At 38.9% G+C, this 14,520-nt stretch overlaps 1 protein-coding gene across 1 annotated transcript in view; it reads left to right on the forward strand.

Moving 5' to 3' along the window:
* LOC146007219 (uncharacterized) overlaps positions 1-14,520 on the forward strand; it is a 48,871-nt gene that overhangs the window by 18,721 nt on the left and 15,630 nt on the right. The window contains exons 8-12 of the mRNA XM_083145571.1: positions 4,785-4,963; positions 5,635-5,782; positions 8,124-8,194; positions 11,030-11,048; positions 12,462-12,535. Coding sequence (XP_083001697.1) covers positions 4,785-4,963; positions 5,635-5,782; positions 8,124-8,194; positions 11,030-11,048; positions 12,462-12,535 — 491 coding nt within the window. The remainder of the gene's footprint in view (positions 1-4,784; positions 4,964-5,634; positions 5,783-8,123; positions 8,195-11,029; positions 11,049-12,461; positions 12,536-14,520) is intronic.

Consider the following 14,520-nt stretch of genomic DNA (forward strand, 5'->3'; position numbering starts at 1 on the left):
GCTCAGTAGCGCTCTGTGGCGTTAGTAGCCTGTGGCCCCTTGTAAGATGATCCGGGGGACTTAGCACGGTCACAGCTTGTGTTTGCAGATGCTCGTCGGAGCTGTTTAAGACGGTAGCTGAGTTGGCAATCTGCCGGTGGCCGCGTGAGACGCCGGCTTTGAATTAGCGGCAAACGCTGGGAGTCAGCTGTGTGCTGTGCGGCTGGAGACTGGGTCGGAAGTGAAGCCTTGGAGACACGTCTGTATTGCGTCAACGCGTTTCGTACCCTCACAGGACGGGAACTTTTTCAAGACAAGTACTGACCCACTGTGTGGGAGCTTTATTTAAAGGGCTAATTAGATCAGAAACAATCATTAAATTAAGTACAAAACTTAGAAAACTTAAAAAACAAGCGCGTCCAGAATGATACAATATAATATTGTCTATACATCACAATATTCTCCGTTAAGGGAGTAATTAACAAGTGTCATTTATCATCAGGAAAATCTTCTTTTAGCATATAAGAGACTTAATTAGCTATTTTCTTTAAGCGAGAGAGTAATTGTAAAGCACATTGGTGAAAAGTCACCTGATTATTTTGAGTAGCAAGGAGAGAGAGGTATAAGTAAATATTGGTATATCTACATTATTAGATACATTAAGAGTGAAATTGCGATTATCTTTATCTTAGAAGATACACTATGTAGCCTAATCCAGATATAGAAATAAAGAATCAAAAATCAACACACATATAAAGCAAGACAATAATATAAAGGATAATAATTGATAATAATAATACTAAGTAAATATACATCTATGTACTGGTGTATACAGAAAGAAAATATTTTCCCCCATACTTTAAGTATAGCGGTAGACTGTACATCGCATAGATTTATTCAAGAATCATTTCACATTTATCCATATCAAATTAATATCATATCAAACATATCATTTATATCGAGGTAATATTATGTATCTAAGTGTATATTGGGGGTATTAAACTTGTATAAATAATTCATATGATTAAACAGGTATTATTGGGGGGATAAGCCTACAGAGGAAGCCTATAAAATAAGCTTCACATTCTGTCGACAGTACCCTATCGACATATGTCGTCGCAAAGATTTATGTCTACTAAGACCCAAGAAAAGAAATATTACAAATAAAATATATATTAGCAACTTATGTTCCACATACAATATCTTTAGATTATTTTAAGTTTTATTTTATTTTATTTTATATTATATATATGTAAACTTATAATTATAATTGTATTCCCCATTCCAATGGTTTGGGGAAAAAAAGTCTGTGTGGGGTTGGGGTAAGGGAGAACTGCAAACCAGAGACATCACACAATTTGTGCGTATCTCTAGTAGAACTCCTGTCACCCCAATCCCACACAGATAGATTCAGAAAATATAGCACTAAGGATATTACATACAGCTATTCTAGTGTCATTCAATCAATGCAAGAAAAATCGAGGGCCTCATTCAAGCCTTGTGGGCTCAATGTTTCTAATTTAAAGATCCTTCTCTTCTCCCTTCAATCACTACTATATCAAAACCCACATGGCTCCCACCTAAACCCCCAGGTAGTTTCAGATGTAATAAAAATATTTGTCTCACATGTAAGTACATATTAAATGGAATTAATAATATTACATCATTTACAAACAAGAAAACTTTTCAATGTAAACAATTTATTAATTGTGAAACTAGCTATTGTGTGTATATCCTGGAATGTCCATGTAAGTTGCAATATGTGGGCCGTACTACCAGAAGCATTAAAAGTAGATTTAGAGAACACAAAGGTAATATACAAAAAAGAATACAAAATCATAGTGTTCCCCGTCATTTCTGCCAAAAACATGATGGGGACCCCAAAGGTCTCACAATAATGGGGATTGAACATATTATGAACACTAAAAGGGGGGGAGACCGATTTAAAAAGCTCTGCCTGGCAGAGACAGCTTGGATCTTTAAATTAGAAACATTGAGCCCACAAGGCTTGAATGAGGCCCTCGATTTTTCTTGCATTGATTGAATGACACTAGAATAGCTGTATGTAATATCCTTAGTGCTATATTTTCTGAATCTATCTGTGTGGGATTGGGGTGACAGGAGTTCTACTAGAGATACGCACAAATTGTGTGATGTCTCTGGTTTGCAGTTCTCCCTTACCCCAACCCCACACAGACTTTTTTTCCCCAAACCATTGGAATGGGGAATACAATTATAATTATAAGTTTACATATATATATAATATAAAATAAAATAAAATAAAACTTAAAATAATCTAAAGATATTGTATGTGGAACATAAGTTGCTAATATATATTTTATTTGTAATATTTCTTTTCTTGGGTCTTAGTAGACATAAATCTTTGCGACGACATATGTCGATAGGGTACTGTCGACAGAATGTGAAGCTTATTTTATAGGCTTCCTCTGTAGGCTTATCCCCCCAATAATACCTGTTTAATCATATGAATTATTTATACAAGTTTAATACCCCCAATATACACTTAGATACATAATATTACCTCGATATAAATGATATGTTTGATATGATATTAATTTGATATGGATAAATGTGAAATGATTCTTGAATAAATCTATGCGATGTACAGTCTACCGCTATACTTAAAGTATGGGGGAAAATATTTTCTTTCTGTATACACCAGTACATAGATGTATATTTACTTAGTATTATTATTATCAATTATTATCCTTTATATTATTGTCTTGCTTTATATGTGTGTTGATTTTTGATTCTTTATTTCTATATCTGGATTAGGCTACATAGTGTATCTTCTAAGATAAAGATAATCGCAATTTCACTCTTAATGTATCTAATAATGTAGATATACCAATATTTACTTATACCTCTCTCTCCTTGCTACTCAAAATAATCAGGTGACTTTTCACCAATGTGCTTTACAATTACTCTCTCGCTTAAAGAAAATAGCTAATTAAGACTCTTATATGCTAAAAGAAGATTTTCCTGATGATAAATGACACTTGTTAATTACTCCCTTAACGGAGAATATTGTGATGTATAGACAATATTATATTGTATCATTCTGGACGCGCTTGTTTTTTAAGTTTTCTAAGTTTTGTACTTAATTTAATGATTGTTTCTGATCTAATTAGCCCTTTAAATAAAGCTCCCACACAGTGGGTCAGTACTTGTCTTGAAAAAGTTCCCGTCCTGTGAGGGTACGAAACGCGTTGACGCAATACAGACGTGTCTCCAAGGCTTCACTTCCGACCCAGTCTCCAGCCGCACAGCGCACAGCTGACTCCCAGCGTTTGCCGCTAATTCAAAGCCGGCGTCTCACGCGGCCACCGGCAGATTGCCAACTCAGCTACCGTCTTAAACAGCTCCGACGAGCATCTGCAAACACAAGCTGTGACCGTGCTAAGTCCCCCGGATCATCTTACAAGGGGCCACAGGCTACTAACGCCACGGAGCGCTACTGAGCGCAATCACTACAGCCGCTTTACATACAGCGTTCTCCGGTCTTGTCCCTGCCTCCTGGAGGGATACCTGGGTTGAGCTAAACAAACACCTATTTGGCTCCCCGTTACCTACAATCATCTGGGTGAGAAAAATTATTCTATTTTACAAATAAGAACTGCCTTACCACCTAGTGCGTGTTTGTCTACATGCTAATCGGGCATCCATAATTCATGACTGCATAATATAGCGCTTTATCTATCTCTTCGGAACTGAGTTAAACCCTATTATTGGGAATCTACCCCACCTTGGAGACACCTCACTATTCAAGATTTATTCCTAATATGCTTTTATATATATTTTAGTGTTATTGTATATGTATATGTGGTTGAATAATTTTTTACATTTATAAAATATCAATTTCTACAAGCGTGTCCAGTCTCATTCCTTTCTGGTCATACCCATACTTGACTTGGAGTTCTTAATTTACTATACCCAGCAGCGCAATTGTGTTGAAATCCCCCCCATATTTTTAAAGCGGCAATCAATTACACAGCAAAATCAACCTAGTTTTTCAGTGTAAATGAGTGCTGCTTTAAAAAAAAATGGGAAAACTCTCCCAAAATAACTCACTTTCTAATTATCACACCTTATTACATTTGGCCCTGTAACTTGCATATTATTGGCTAGTGCATTATCACCGGTCTTGGGTGGTAAGAGACAGTGCCTTAGCTATCCATACCCTGAACATTTGACATAATGGTGTCATGCTGAGGGGTTGGAGCCACCAGGACCAAGAATAAGCCCACAGCCCAGAAGGTATTTAGTTCCAGGTGGCACCCCAGACTGCAGGATGCATGATGCATGCTCAGTGCCTCCTTTGGACGCTCCTAGTGGCTTTGCAACAATTCTACTGTTACAGGTGCAGGTTGCTTTGACAATGTCTTACGCCCTAGGTGGCGGAACTGCTCGCAAACACCTAGTTACAACCCTGTTAATGAGACTTTGCTTCTAGACAGCGTTTCCATGTATTGATGCAATACAGGCTATGCAGAGTTGTGCAATTACACCTTTTGCACCAGGGTTAGCGAACCTACATGCACTTAAAATGGACACTATAAATACTATAGATCATTCCTCCCATATAGCCAGCAGAAACACACCCATATAATACAAATATTGTGACTTTTTCAAATTAACAATATGTAAAAAAATAATTTGTAGATCTGAAAGTGTTCATTATTGAAGATTGTTTTTCAGGAACTGTCATTAAAAAAACTAAAATCAATGTACCATTAATATCAATATCCAAATGACTAACACAATGTACATCTCTCCTACATAAGGTGGCAATAATGAGGATGTTGCAGCTTACTTTAGCGCTCCTGAAACTCTTGCCAACAAAGGCTTTTCCAAGTATTCGGATGCATGGATGCTAGCTGCAACCTTTTATTCCGTACTGCTGTATGGCAGACGCCCATTCCAAGAGCTGGCTCATTTCAATGTGTTTGAATTTGTAAATGAGGTAAAATTTTGAAGTCAGGATTTCAATTCATTTATATTGTCAATATAGTGATGTTTGTAAAAAATGTTCACAGAATGTATAGGAGGCCCAGAAGTTGTGACTTGCCAGCTGGAAAAGTTCTGTTACATTGTACTAAAGATATTTAAGTTTATGATCTCAGGCAGATTCAGCCAATAGAGAGCTTCTATCAAGTGAGTACTGTTGAGAATTAAAAATTCACAGTTTCTGCAGTTTGCTCCCCCGATCTGCAGTTTGTTCTCCCGGTTTAACGGTTTCCCAATCCACTACTATATGCTAATACATAATACTGTGATTCACAGAAAAGTGCCCATTTTAATAGAAAAATGCTGGTAACAGTCTACAAATAGACTGATTGGTCATGAAATTCAACATGTAATAACATGGATAGCCTGCGTTAGCTATTCCGTTTTGGTCGGAATCAGTGATTGGTGAACCCCATACATTACCGACTTTGTACACAATCACCTGGAAATGTAGAATTGCCCCAGCTGATTGCTTATGTACAGTATGGGCCCCATTAGTGATTATCTAATACTGATATGTTGACAACAGCTTGCTTCTGTACAGTAATTTTCCGCAACAGGAACGTGCATGCTCCATGCCAATGTTCTGATTTAACAAAGTATGTATTTACACTTTTATTGTGGCAGATAACAGAAAACCACAATGCGAGAAGTCCAAGCACATTCCCACCTGAACTATGGTATATCTTAGAGACTAATTTAGATTATGAAGTGGAAAAACGAATGCTGACAGAAACAGTGCTAAATCACCTGGAGACATACAAGAATAATATAGGTGCGGAACATATGTCTTATTAGTGATTGATTGATTGATTGATTGATTGATTGATTGAAGTTTATAAAACACTTTAAAATACAGTTATGTTACAGTACATGATCAGAGAATTCTGTTACCCAGATTTGTCTGTTTTCGTTCCTCTTGAATTCAGCCAACAGATTGATAAACTCAGATCTGTTTCTATGGTTATGATATAGAAGATCTGCAATGTCTAGAGCAACAAAGACTTGGTCGACCATTAATGGTCAACCGAGACTAGTTAGACGCCTAAAAATTGATGGCAGCATCTAGATAGACAGTAACAGAAAATCCACTCAAGCAAAAGGTTGACAGGAAAGTGGTCGACAATGAAAAGGTTGACACTCGTTTTTTAAGTTTTTGTGTGGACAGAGTTTAAGTGGACTGCTGCGCTCGCCATACTTTTGGCACGGTATCTAGCTGCACTTGACACACTATTTTATTCTCCTTCATTGGCCACTGGGATGGTAAAGTATGAACAAGTCAACTTTAAAAAAAAAAACCATAAAACACTTGTGTCGACCTTGTCAGTGTCGATCATGACCATGTCGACCATTTGCTTGTGCCAACCTTCTGTCAATGTTGATCTAGTGTATGCTGACCAATTTTAGGTATCTAACTAGTCACAATCAATTATAAGTAATCCACCTGGTTGATCAAGACATCGTCGACCGAATATGGTTTCTACACGGCAGACCTGTTGGATCTAAAGGCAGTGAGAGAAACAAATCTGTCTACACAACATAACTTTTTGAATGAGTATTTCCCAGTTACAGGGAAACCATGAAAATTAATATGCATTGTTACTGTATGTGTACAGTAGTTTAAAGAGCCAAAAGAGACCGCTTGTAAGAAATGCTGCATACAAGCTAATCACAAAAACATTGAACAAATTAGAAGATAGTCCCTGACCATCCGCAATAATTGGGCCCCGCAATCACAGGTGGATTTAGGAGTCAGGCCCCCTTTCAAAACAATATATATAGTTGTGAAATTGTCCATAGCACCCAACCAGCTTTTATTGTACCTATCATGATATAGAATGTTTTTGGTAAATGCTAATTAGAAACTGGTTGCTGTAGGCAGTTTCTCCACTGGTTCATTACTCCACTCCCAGAAAAAATTAAAAGTGTTATAATCTGAATTGAACAATTTTTGTGTGTGTGTGTATGGATGTTCCACGATAACTATCAAATGATTTGACTTATCGTCTTCAAACTGTGCAACCTACCTTATCATCTTAAGGGATGATCTAAGTTCGAGGATGGGTTTAATCGGATGAGCCCTTAAGGATGCTGTCATAAGTGTCCATGCTATTTCTGTTGTTTCCATGCATTGTGATATGTCGTTGGAAAGCTTATGACTTTCTGAATACAACACAATACACAGACTCCCTTGAGTGAACCCTCAAAGGCCAATAAGGGTCCATTAAATGAAAAACATTTTCACTTTTCAAAACTTTTGACAAACTGAAATTAATAAGCGACTCATCGGTAGGGTGGTCTGTGAATCGAACACTGTAGATATCGTAGTGAAGTGAGATTGATCTCCAACAAAACTGTGGCAAGGCATGCGGGGAGAGCCACAGGTGGGGAAGGGGGGCGGGGGACTGCCGAGACTCCAGTCCTGGGAAGACAGTAAGGGGTATAAAGTATACTTTGTATTTCCCTTGAAGCAATGTAGAGGTGGAGCAGCCTTGCCGGAGCTGCAGACACTGGTCTCACCAGGCATTCCAGGTGTTCGAAAAAGAGAAGGGGGCCCTGCATATTTTGGTAGTCCCAGGCCCACAATTTCTGATGGGGGTATATTTATCAATAACCAGGGTTAAAACACACATTTACTGATTTTTTTTTTAATAGTCATTTTTAAATGTTAGTAAATGTGTGTTCTAGCCCTGGAAGCACAACATTCATTAGGATCGATTTGAATCCATCTAAAATCGAACAAAAATCGACTGATTGAGATGGAGATAAAGTACCTGCCATTCAGCTCCTACTTGCCATGTAACTGGCCATGTTTGAAAATTAACATTTAGGAGCTGGGTGATTGGTACCACAACACAAGCCATCTGATACTACATTTAAAAACTTTCTGGAAGATTTGAACTGAAAATAAGGAATACTCAACCCTCAATTGATCAAAAATGTTCCAATTTTATCTCTGTAAAGGGAATTTCTCATTTGGAAACACAGCACAAACACCACCCATCCCCACATACTTAAAACACTAACATTCTCCGGATATAATGTTAATGTTATAAGATACATTATTGAGATATACAAAGGTTAATATTTTGTTTTACCCTTTTTTGTGCTTTTAGGAACAAGAGAAAATGCATTGTATATAGTGCGAACTGTGTGCCGTTCTATAAGTCCAGAAGATATACTGAGGGTACAGTACTGATTTTGATTTACTATATTGTGCAATTAGTTAGTTTACCATAGAGACAGTTTTGTATATGAGAGCATATGACTTTAGCGTATCAAGATGATGGTAACTGTGGTGGAGCAAATACGAAAACATAAGAGAACACATACATATGTAAAAGTATTTACATACCATTGATTAAAGACATACTGTATGAGGTGAAGGTAGACAGTAGTGTAGAAGAAAAATGTTAATAAATTAAAGGCTGGTCTGGATTTTAAGGGGCAAATATATTTAATACAAAATATGTCTGGTGTTGTAATAATAATATTATTTTCCCTTTAAATCATAGCACAGAGGTATTGAAAAGTGCTGGTTAGCAAATTGAGTTCCAGTCAATGGATAGGCATTTATTTATTTATTATCAGTTTCTTATATAGCGCACACATATTCCGCAGCCCTTTACAGAGAATATTTTGAACATTCACATCAGTCCCTGCCCCAGTTGAGCTTACAATCTACATTCCCTACTACATGTACACGGACACACATTCTAGGGTTAATGTTTATATTTTGGGGGATTTTGGAGACTATACAAACCCTGGACACTTAGGGCAATGATGGGAAGTGAACTCATGAGGTCAGTGCTGTGAGTAAGTAATGCTAACCATTACATCGTCCATGCTGGCATAGTCAATATGCAATAGGCTGACATGGTTAAAGGTCAATAGGTAAAAGGTCAACTGTGCTTATGGTCAAAAATTACAAAAGGTTGACCTGGCAATGGTCACACAAATGGCCGACACATTACCACACCCTAGTAAATTTTCCCCTTTTGTCTCGAATTATACTCTAGCATATTACTATTATTGTGGGTTTTTTAAAGATAGCTTAGTTTAAATATTTAATTTTAATATTATGGTAATTTGCTAAATAATGCTATATCATGTTTCAGGAAATATTTATTAATATGTAATTGCCATCATTTTCATTGTAAGAATTAATCACTTGTAACATACAGTACAGGGGGAAATTTACTAAGCTAAAATGATAAAAAAAAATAGGTGTATTCGTATACAGAAATACACCTATTTTTTACACAATTGTATTTTTGGGATTTAGTATCACAAAAATACGCCAATTCGTATTGATGGCACATTCATATTTGTATTTACAAATACGAATTTACATGCTATCGGGAAATACGAATAGGAATCACCATTCAAAAGAATGGAGATTCCTAATTTACCATACGGCTGCTAATTATTGGCAAACTGCCGATAATTGCAGGCCAAATACGCCAGGAAAATAGACTTCAATTTCCTGGCGTATTTGGCTTTAGCCTGCACGGATCAGTCAGATCTGTGCAGGCTTCAGTGTAAAAAAATAGAGAAATAAATTTAAAAAACGGCGTAACCAGCACCAGGCTCAAAGAGCCAGGGCTGCATTTAAAAAATCAGGGGAAAAAATGCATAGGGCTTCGCTGACTTTTTAAAACCAGCCCCAGGCTCCAGGGACGGGTCTTGTTCCCAAAATATAGGGGACAAAATGAATAGGGGTCTCCCGTATTTTAAGAACCAGACGGGGGAGACTTTTTATACAAGTCCCCCAGCCAAAGCATTAACCCTACCGATCAGTCAGCCTGGCCAGGGGTCCTGGGGAAGTGGGGACCCCCCCAATAAAGGGGTCCCCCCTCCAGGACTTACCTGGCTAGGCTGAAGCCTGGTGCTGTCCCCGGTACCCCTTGGCATTGGGTACCGGGCTGATTAAAGTGTAAAAATTTGAATGAAATACTATTGTCTAAAACTGTGAAACGAAGAGTCCCAGCAAGCCTCCCCCACATGCTGGGACTTAGAGACCCAAAGTAATAGAAAAAGTAAAAAAAAAACACACACTGACACCCATGTAAAATAAAAGTTTAATACATACAAATCACACACATACTTACCTTTCTTGAGCCTGTATGTAGCCCTGGGTCCGTGTAAGTCCTGGAGAGGGGGTCCCCCAGGTTAGTCCTTTTTTGGGGGGGTCCCCACTTCCCCAGCACCCCTGGTAGGGCTGACTGATCGGTAGGGTTAATGCTTTGGCCAGCACCGGCTGTGGCATTACCCTGCTGGCTGGTTGGGCCTGGGGCTGGTTCTTAAAATACAGGGGACCCCTATTCATTCTGTCCCCCGTATTTTGGGAACCAGACCCATCCCTGGAGCCTGGGGCTGGTTTTAAAAAGTCAGTGGAGCCCTACGCATTTTTTCCCCTGATTTTTTAAAACCAGCCACGGCTCTTTGAGACCCCACGCCATTTTTTATTTTTTTTTTATTTTTTTTTTATTTTTTTTCTTACACTGAAGCCTGCACAGATCTGACTGATCCATGCAGACTGCCTATACGAATTTGTTTTAGCGGGCATATACAAATTCATACGAATGAATACGCCATCGAGGATTACAAAGCAGTCGTATTTGACTGCTTTGTAAATTATCCCCAGGAACACGAATTTGCATGCGGCTAAAACAGCCGTATGCATTCATATTAATTCGTATTAAGAATAAGAAAAAAGCGTATTCGTGTTCTTAGTAAATTTCCCCCACAGTGTACAAAACATGGTCCAAAACAAAAACTCATGAACCTTCAAAGCAAGTTCTGTACTCCAAACCAAAGTATGGGCTGTGGCTCTGCAAGTTTTTCTCATCTCCCCTTCATTCAGTTATCGATTATTTTTTAAATTTTTGTTAATGTTTTAAAATCTATTTTGTATTAAGTACTAATATAAAGGTAATAGCACACAATTGTCATAACATTTTAAATAGTAGGCTGTACTGTATTTTTATCCTTTAGTTATTTCATTTCTTATCATTTACAGGGGCATTTGGATGCTAAAGGTATGTATTTTTGTTTGGTCTTTAATCTATAAAGTGATAAGGAATCACTACACTGGATATAGACGAAGTCTGTGTCTTTATTTTGTAGCAGTAAACAGCATACCAGGTTAACAGCCCAAGGTTATAGCATCGCAGGGTTTTCCACAGATTTCACACTCTGGGTAACCTCTAAAGCACCTAAAGTAATATTATATTACCGGCCTATCACCCAGCTGCTTTTCAGCATTGTGAGCAGGGCATAAAGTGGTCATGCAGAGGTGGGGGAACTCATTTCTCGATGCCACCTAATTACACCCCTCCCCTCCCCCCATTAGGCAGATTCAGGGCCAGTGGTGTTTTTGGCATCCCCCTGCAAACTAGAGTGCTTATCTGTGAGACATACTGCGCAGGGCCAATGTATAGGATAAAATGTTCCACCTCACCATTAGAGGTGGCGGATGACCTCCTGCCCTGGACACATTTATAACAGGAGAGAAAAGGAAATATACAGCGCTGGGGTTTGACTGAAAAAATACCAACACAATTAAACAATAAATGCATTTATTACATTTTAAACAGACATACAATTGCAGAATTCTCTAAAAAAGGGGGGGGATAAAAAAAAGAAAAAAAAATTGGTGATAAAAAGTTTAAAATAAAGTCTTTGCTAGCATAATTGCTCCAGTGAAGAGATAATTTGAATAGCAGTTCACGTGTACCAATGTAGACTGTATAATTACCAGAGATGGAAATCAATGTAAACGTCTTCTCTGTACTGAGAAGGTTTGAGGAATGGTCCCGGGGATTGCCCAGCATGAGGATTCAAATTTACTCAGTAAACAACGGCTGAAGTTGCAGGTTGGATGGTATAGAAATACCTGGCTTTATCACTGCAGAAAAGAGCTGAGGTTGTGGAATCCAATAAATCAAGGTAGCCGGTCTGGATGGTCTGGTGTGACAGGTACAGACTGGAGCAACAGAGGTTTAAAATCTCAACGCGTTTCGACATGTTAATACATCTTCATCAGGAGCAGTAGCAGTAACTACTGTTCCTGATGAAGACGTGTTAACACGTCGAAACGCGTTGAGATTTTAAACCTCTGTTGCTTCAGTCTGTACCTGTCACACCAGACCATCCATACTGGCTACCTTGATTTATTGGATGTATATTTCATTTTTTCTTCTATATATTAATACAGGGAGCTTTACACACTCCCTTATACAGCAGTTTTAACTGTACTTGTGGTTCTTGGCTCTTACATTTATAACATGAAGCCACAGGTGCTGCTAATCAGCCAAACATTGATCACATCAGTTAATGAAACCTGGACTGGATCCAATTTTCCTTCTGCTGCTCTAAAACCTGTTCTGAATCTTCCACATTACTTTATGTGGAAATATGCTGTGATGTAATTAGGTTTTCCTATTCCACAGGAAACTTTATTCTAAAAACCTTTGAAGAACCATTCGAGGAAACGAACATTGCTATTTCACAGTTGGGAGGAAAGGTATTTTTGTACATTTTCTTTATATCCATTTTTATATTTTTCACAGAACCCATAAACCCTGACTGCTTAGACATTATGAGATGAAATTATGCAACCAAACAGGATTGACGTGTAGCTATAGATTTATACATTATATTCTTATGCTTCAATGACTTAAATGTAATGTTTTGTTGATGGTTCATCTAAGGGATAATAATTGTAGAAATTAGAAAATGGGGCTGATTCTATGTTGGGAGCAAGGCAGTAAAGGCCCATACACACTGGGTGATTTTGAGCTGAAAGCAGCTCACTTTTACCATTTGAATAAAAGCCGTCCAGTGTGTACAGCCCGGCGATGAGCGCTGTTGCGCGCTTCTGCATCATCACGGGCCACCTCCACTTATCTACCGGTGTTATGAGCAGATGAGCGGAGGCGTGGATGGCTTTCCTTAGCGCCCCGTAAAAATCACTTAGATGGGCGAAAATTACTCAGTGTTTATGCAATGAGTGATTTTCGGCATCCTCGCTGTGCATACACTCTGGGCAAAAACGCCCACTGTGAATGCGCCTTAACTATACACCTTGGCAGAACCATGTTGCTCTGCAAGAGATTTAGATGTGAGAATGGCAGCCACATTTCCTAACTGAAATCTAAATTGCAGTGCATAAATAAAGCTGTCCGCCATTTGTGGGCTGTATGCAAACGCAGACAGTATCTTCCCTGCATGTCAAATAACAAATGTATTTGCACCCTTACCTTGCAGCATGGTTTGTTCCAGTTGAAAAGTTACATGCTTTGTTAGGTCTGCTCCAAACTCAGAAGCTGCCATTAACGACCATGATTCAGAGCAGCGCCAGATTAAGATCTAAAGGGGCCTGGAGCTGAAAATTATGGTACTTATGTAGTATCTGGGTGCCCGATTTAGAAATCGGGTCGGATCGGGCACATCGCATCGCATGCGACCATCGGATGCGATGCGATGACCCGATTTTTCCATAGGAATCAATGTTAAAATGGACTGAGTCCATTTTAACATGGAATTCAATGGGAAAAAGGGGTCCTTTTCATACCCCTACTATCCAAGTGGGCATGGAGTTGGATATAAACCTGTGGCGAGCTTAGCGAGCCACCGGGCCCGAAGCATGGCGAGCGTAGCGAGCCCCGCGAGGGGACACAGAATACCGTCCCCTCGCGGGGCTCGCCACGCTTCGGGCTCGGTGGCTCGCTACAGGTTTATATCCAACTCCATGCCCACTTGGATAGTAGGTGTATGAAAGGACCCCTTTTTCCCATTGAATTCCATGTTAAAATGGACTCAGTCCATTTTAACATTGATTCCTATGGAAAAATCGGGTCATCGCATCGCATCCGATGGTCGCATGCGATGCGATGTGCCCGATCCGACCCGATTTCTAAATCGGGCACCCAGATACTACATAAGTACCATAATTTTCAGCTCCAGGCCCCTTTAGATATTGCATCGCATCGCATCTGATTGTATGCCTTAACTTAAGGCATACAATCAAAAAATCGGGCGCCCAGATACTACATAAGTACCAAAATTATCAAGGGCCTATTATGTGCAATAATAGGGGTTGTGGCCAGCACCTAATAATGTGTGAGTGTGTGTGTGTGTGTGTGTGGGGGGGGGGGGTGACCAGTGTTCTGGTTGGGTGGTCTGCTAATGGGTATGTCTCTATTTGTGTAAATACTTTCAACTAATTATATATGCCTGGAAAAGGCATATATAATTTCATTTCAGCACCTTTTATGTGGTCACTTAAGTTTACCACACCATACAGTATACCCCTTATACAAATCATGCAAAACACAATATTAACTCCCTTATAAAGTACTTGCCTCTTACACATTATGCCACATGGAATGAGCAAATATTCACACTGACTGAACCAAAATTCACACTATGGCACACGGATTGAGTCAAGATTCACGTTATACAAACAGGGGCATTGCGCGCCGTAGGTGCGCATTAAAAATTTACACC

Source organism: Crinia signifera, chromosome 6 (assembly GCF_055691185.1).
Source record: "Crinia signifera chromosome 6, ASM5569118v1, whole genome shotgun sequence".
In the NCBI taxonomy this organism is placed as follows: domain Eukaryota; kingdom Metazoa; phylum Chordata; class Amphibia; order Anura; family Myobatrachidae; genus Crinia; species Crinia signifera.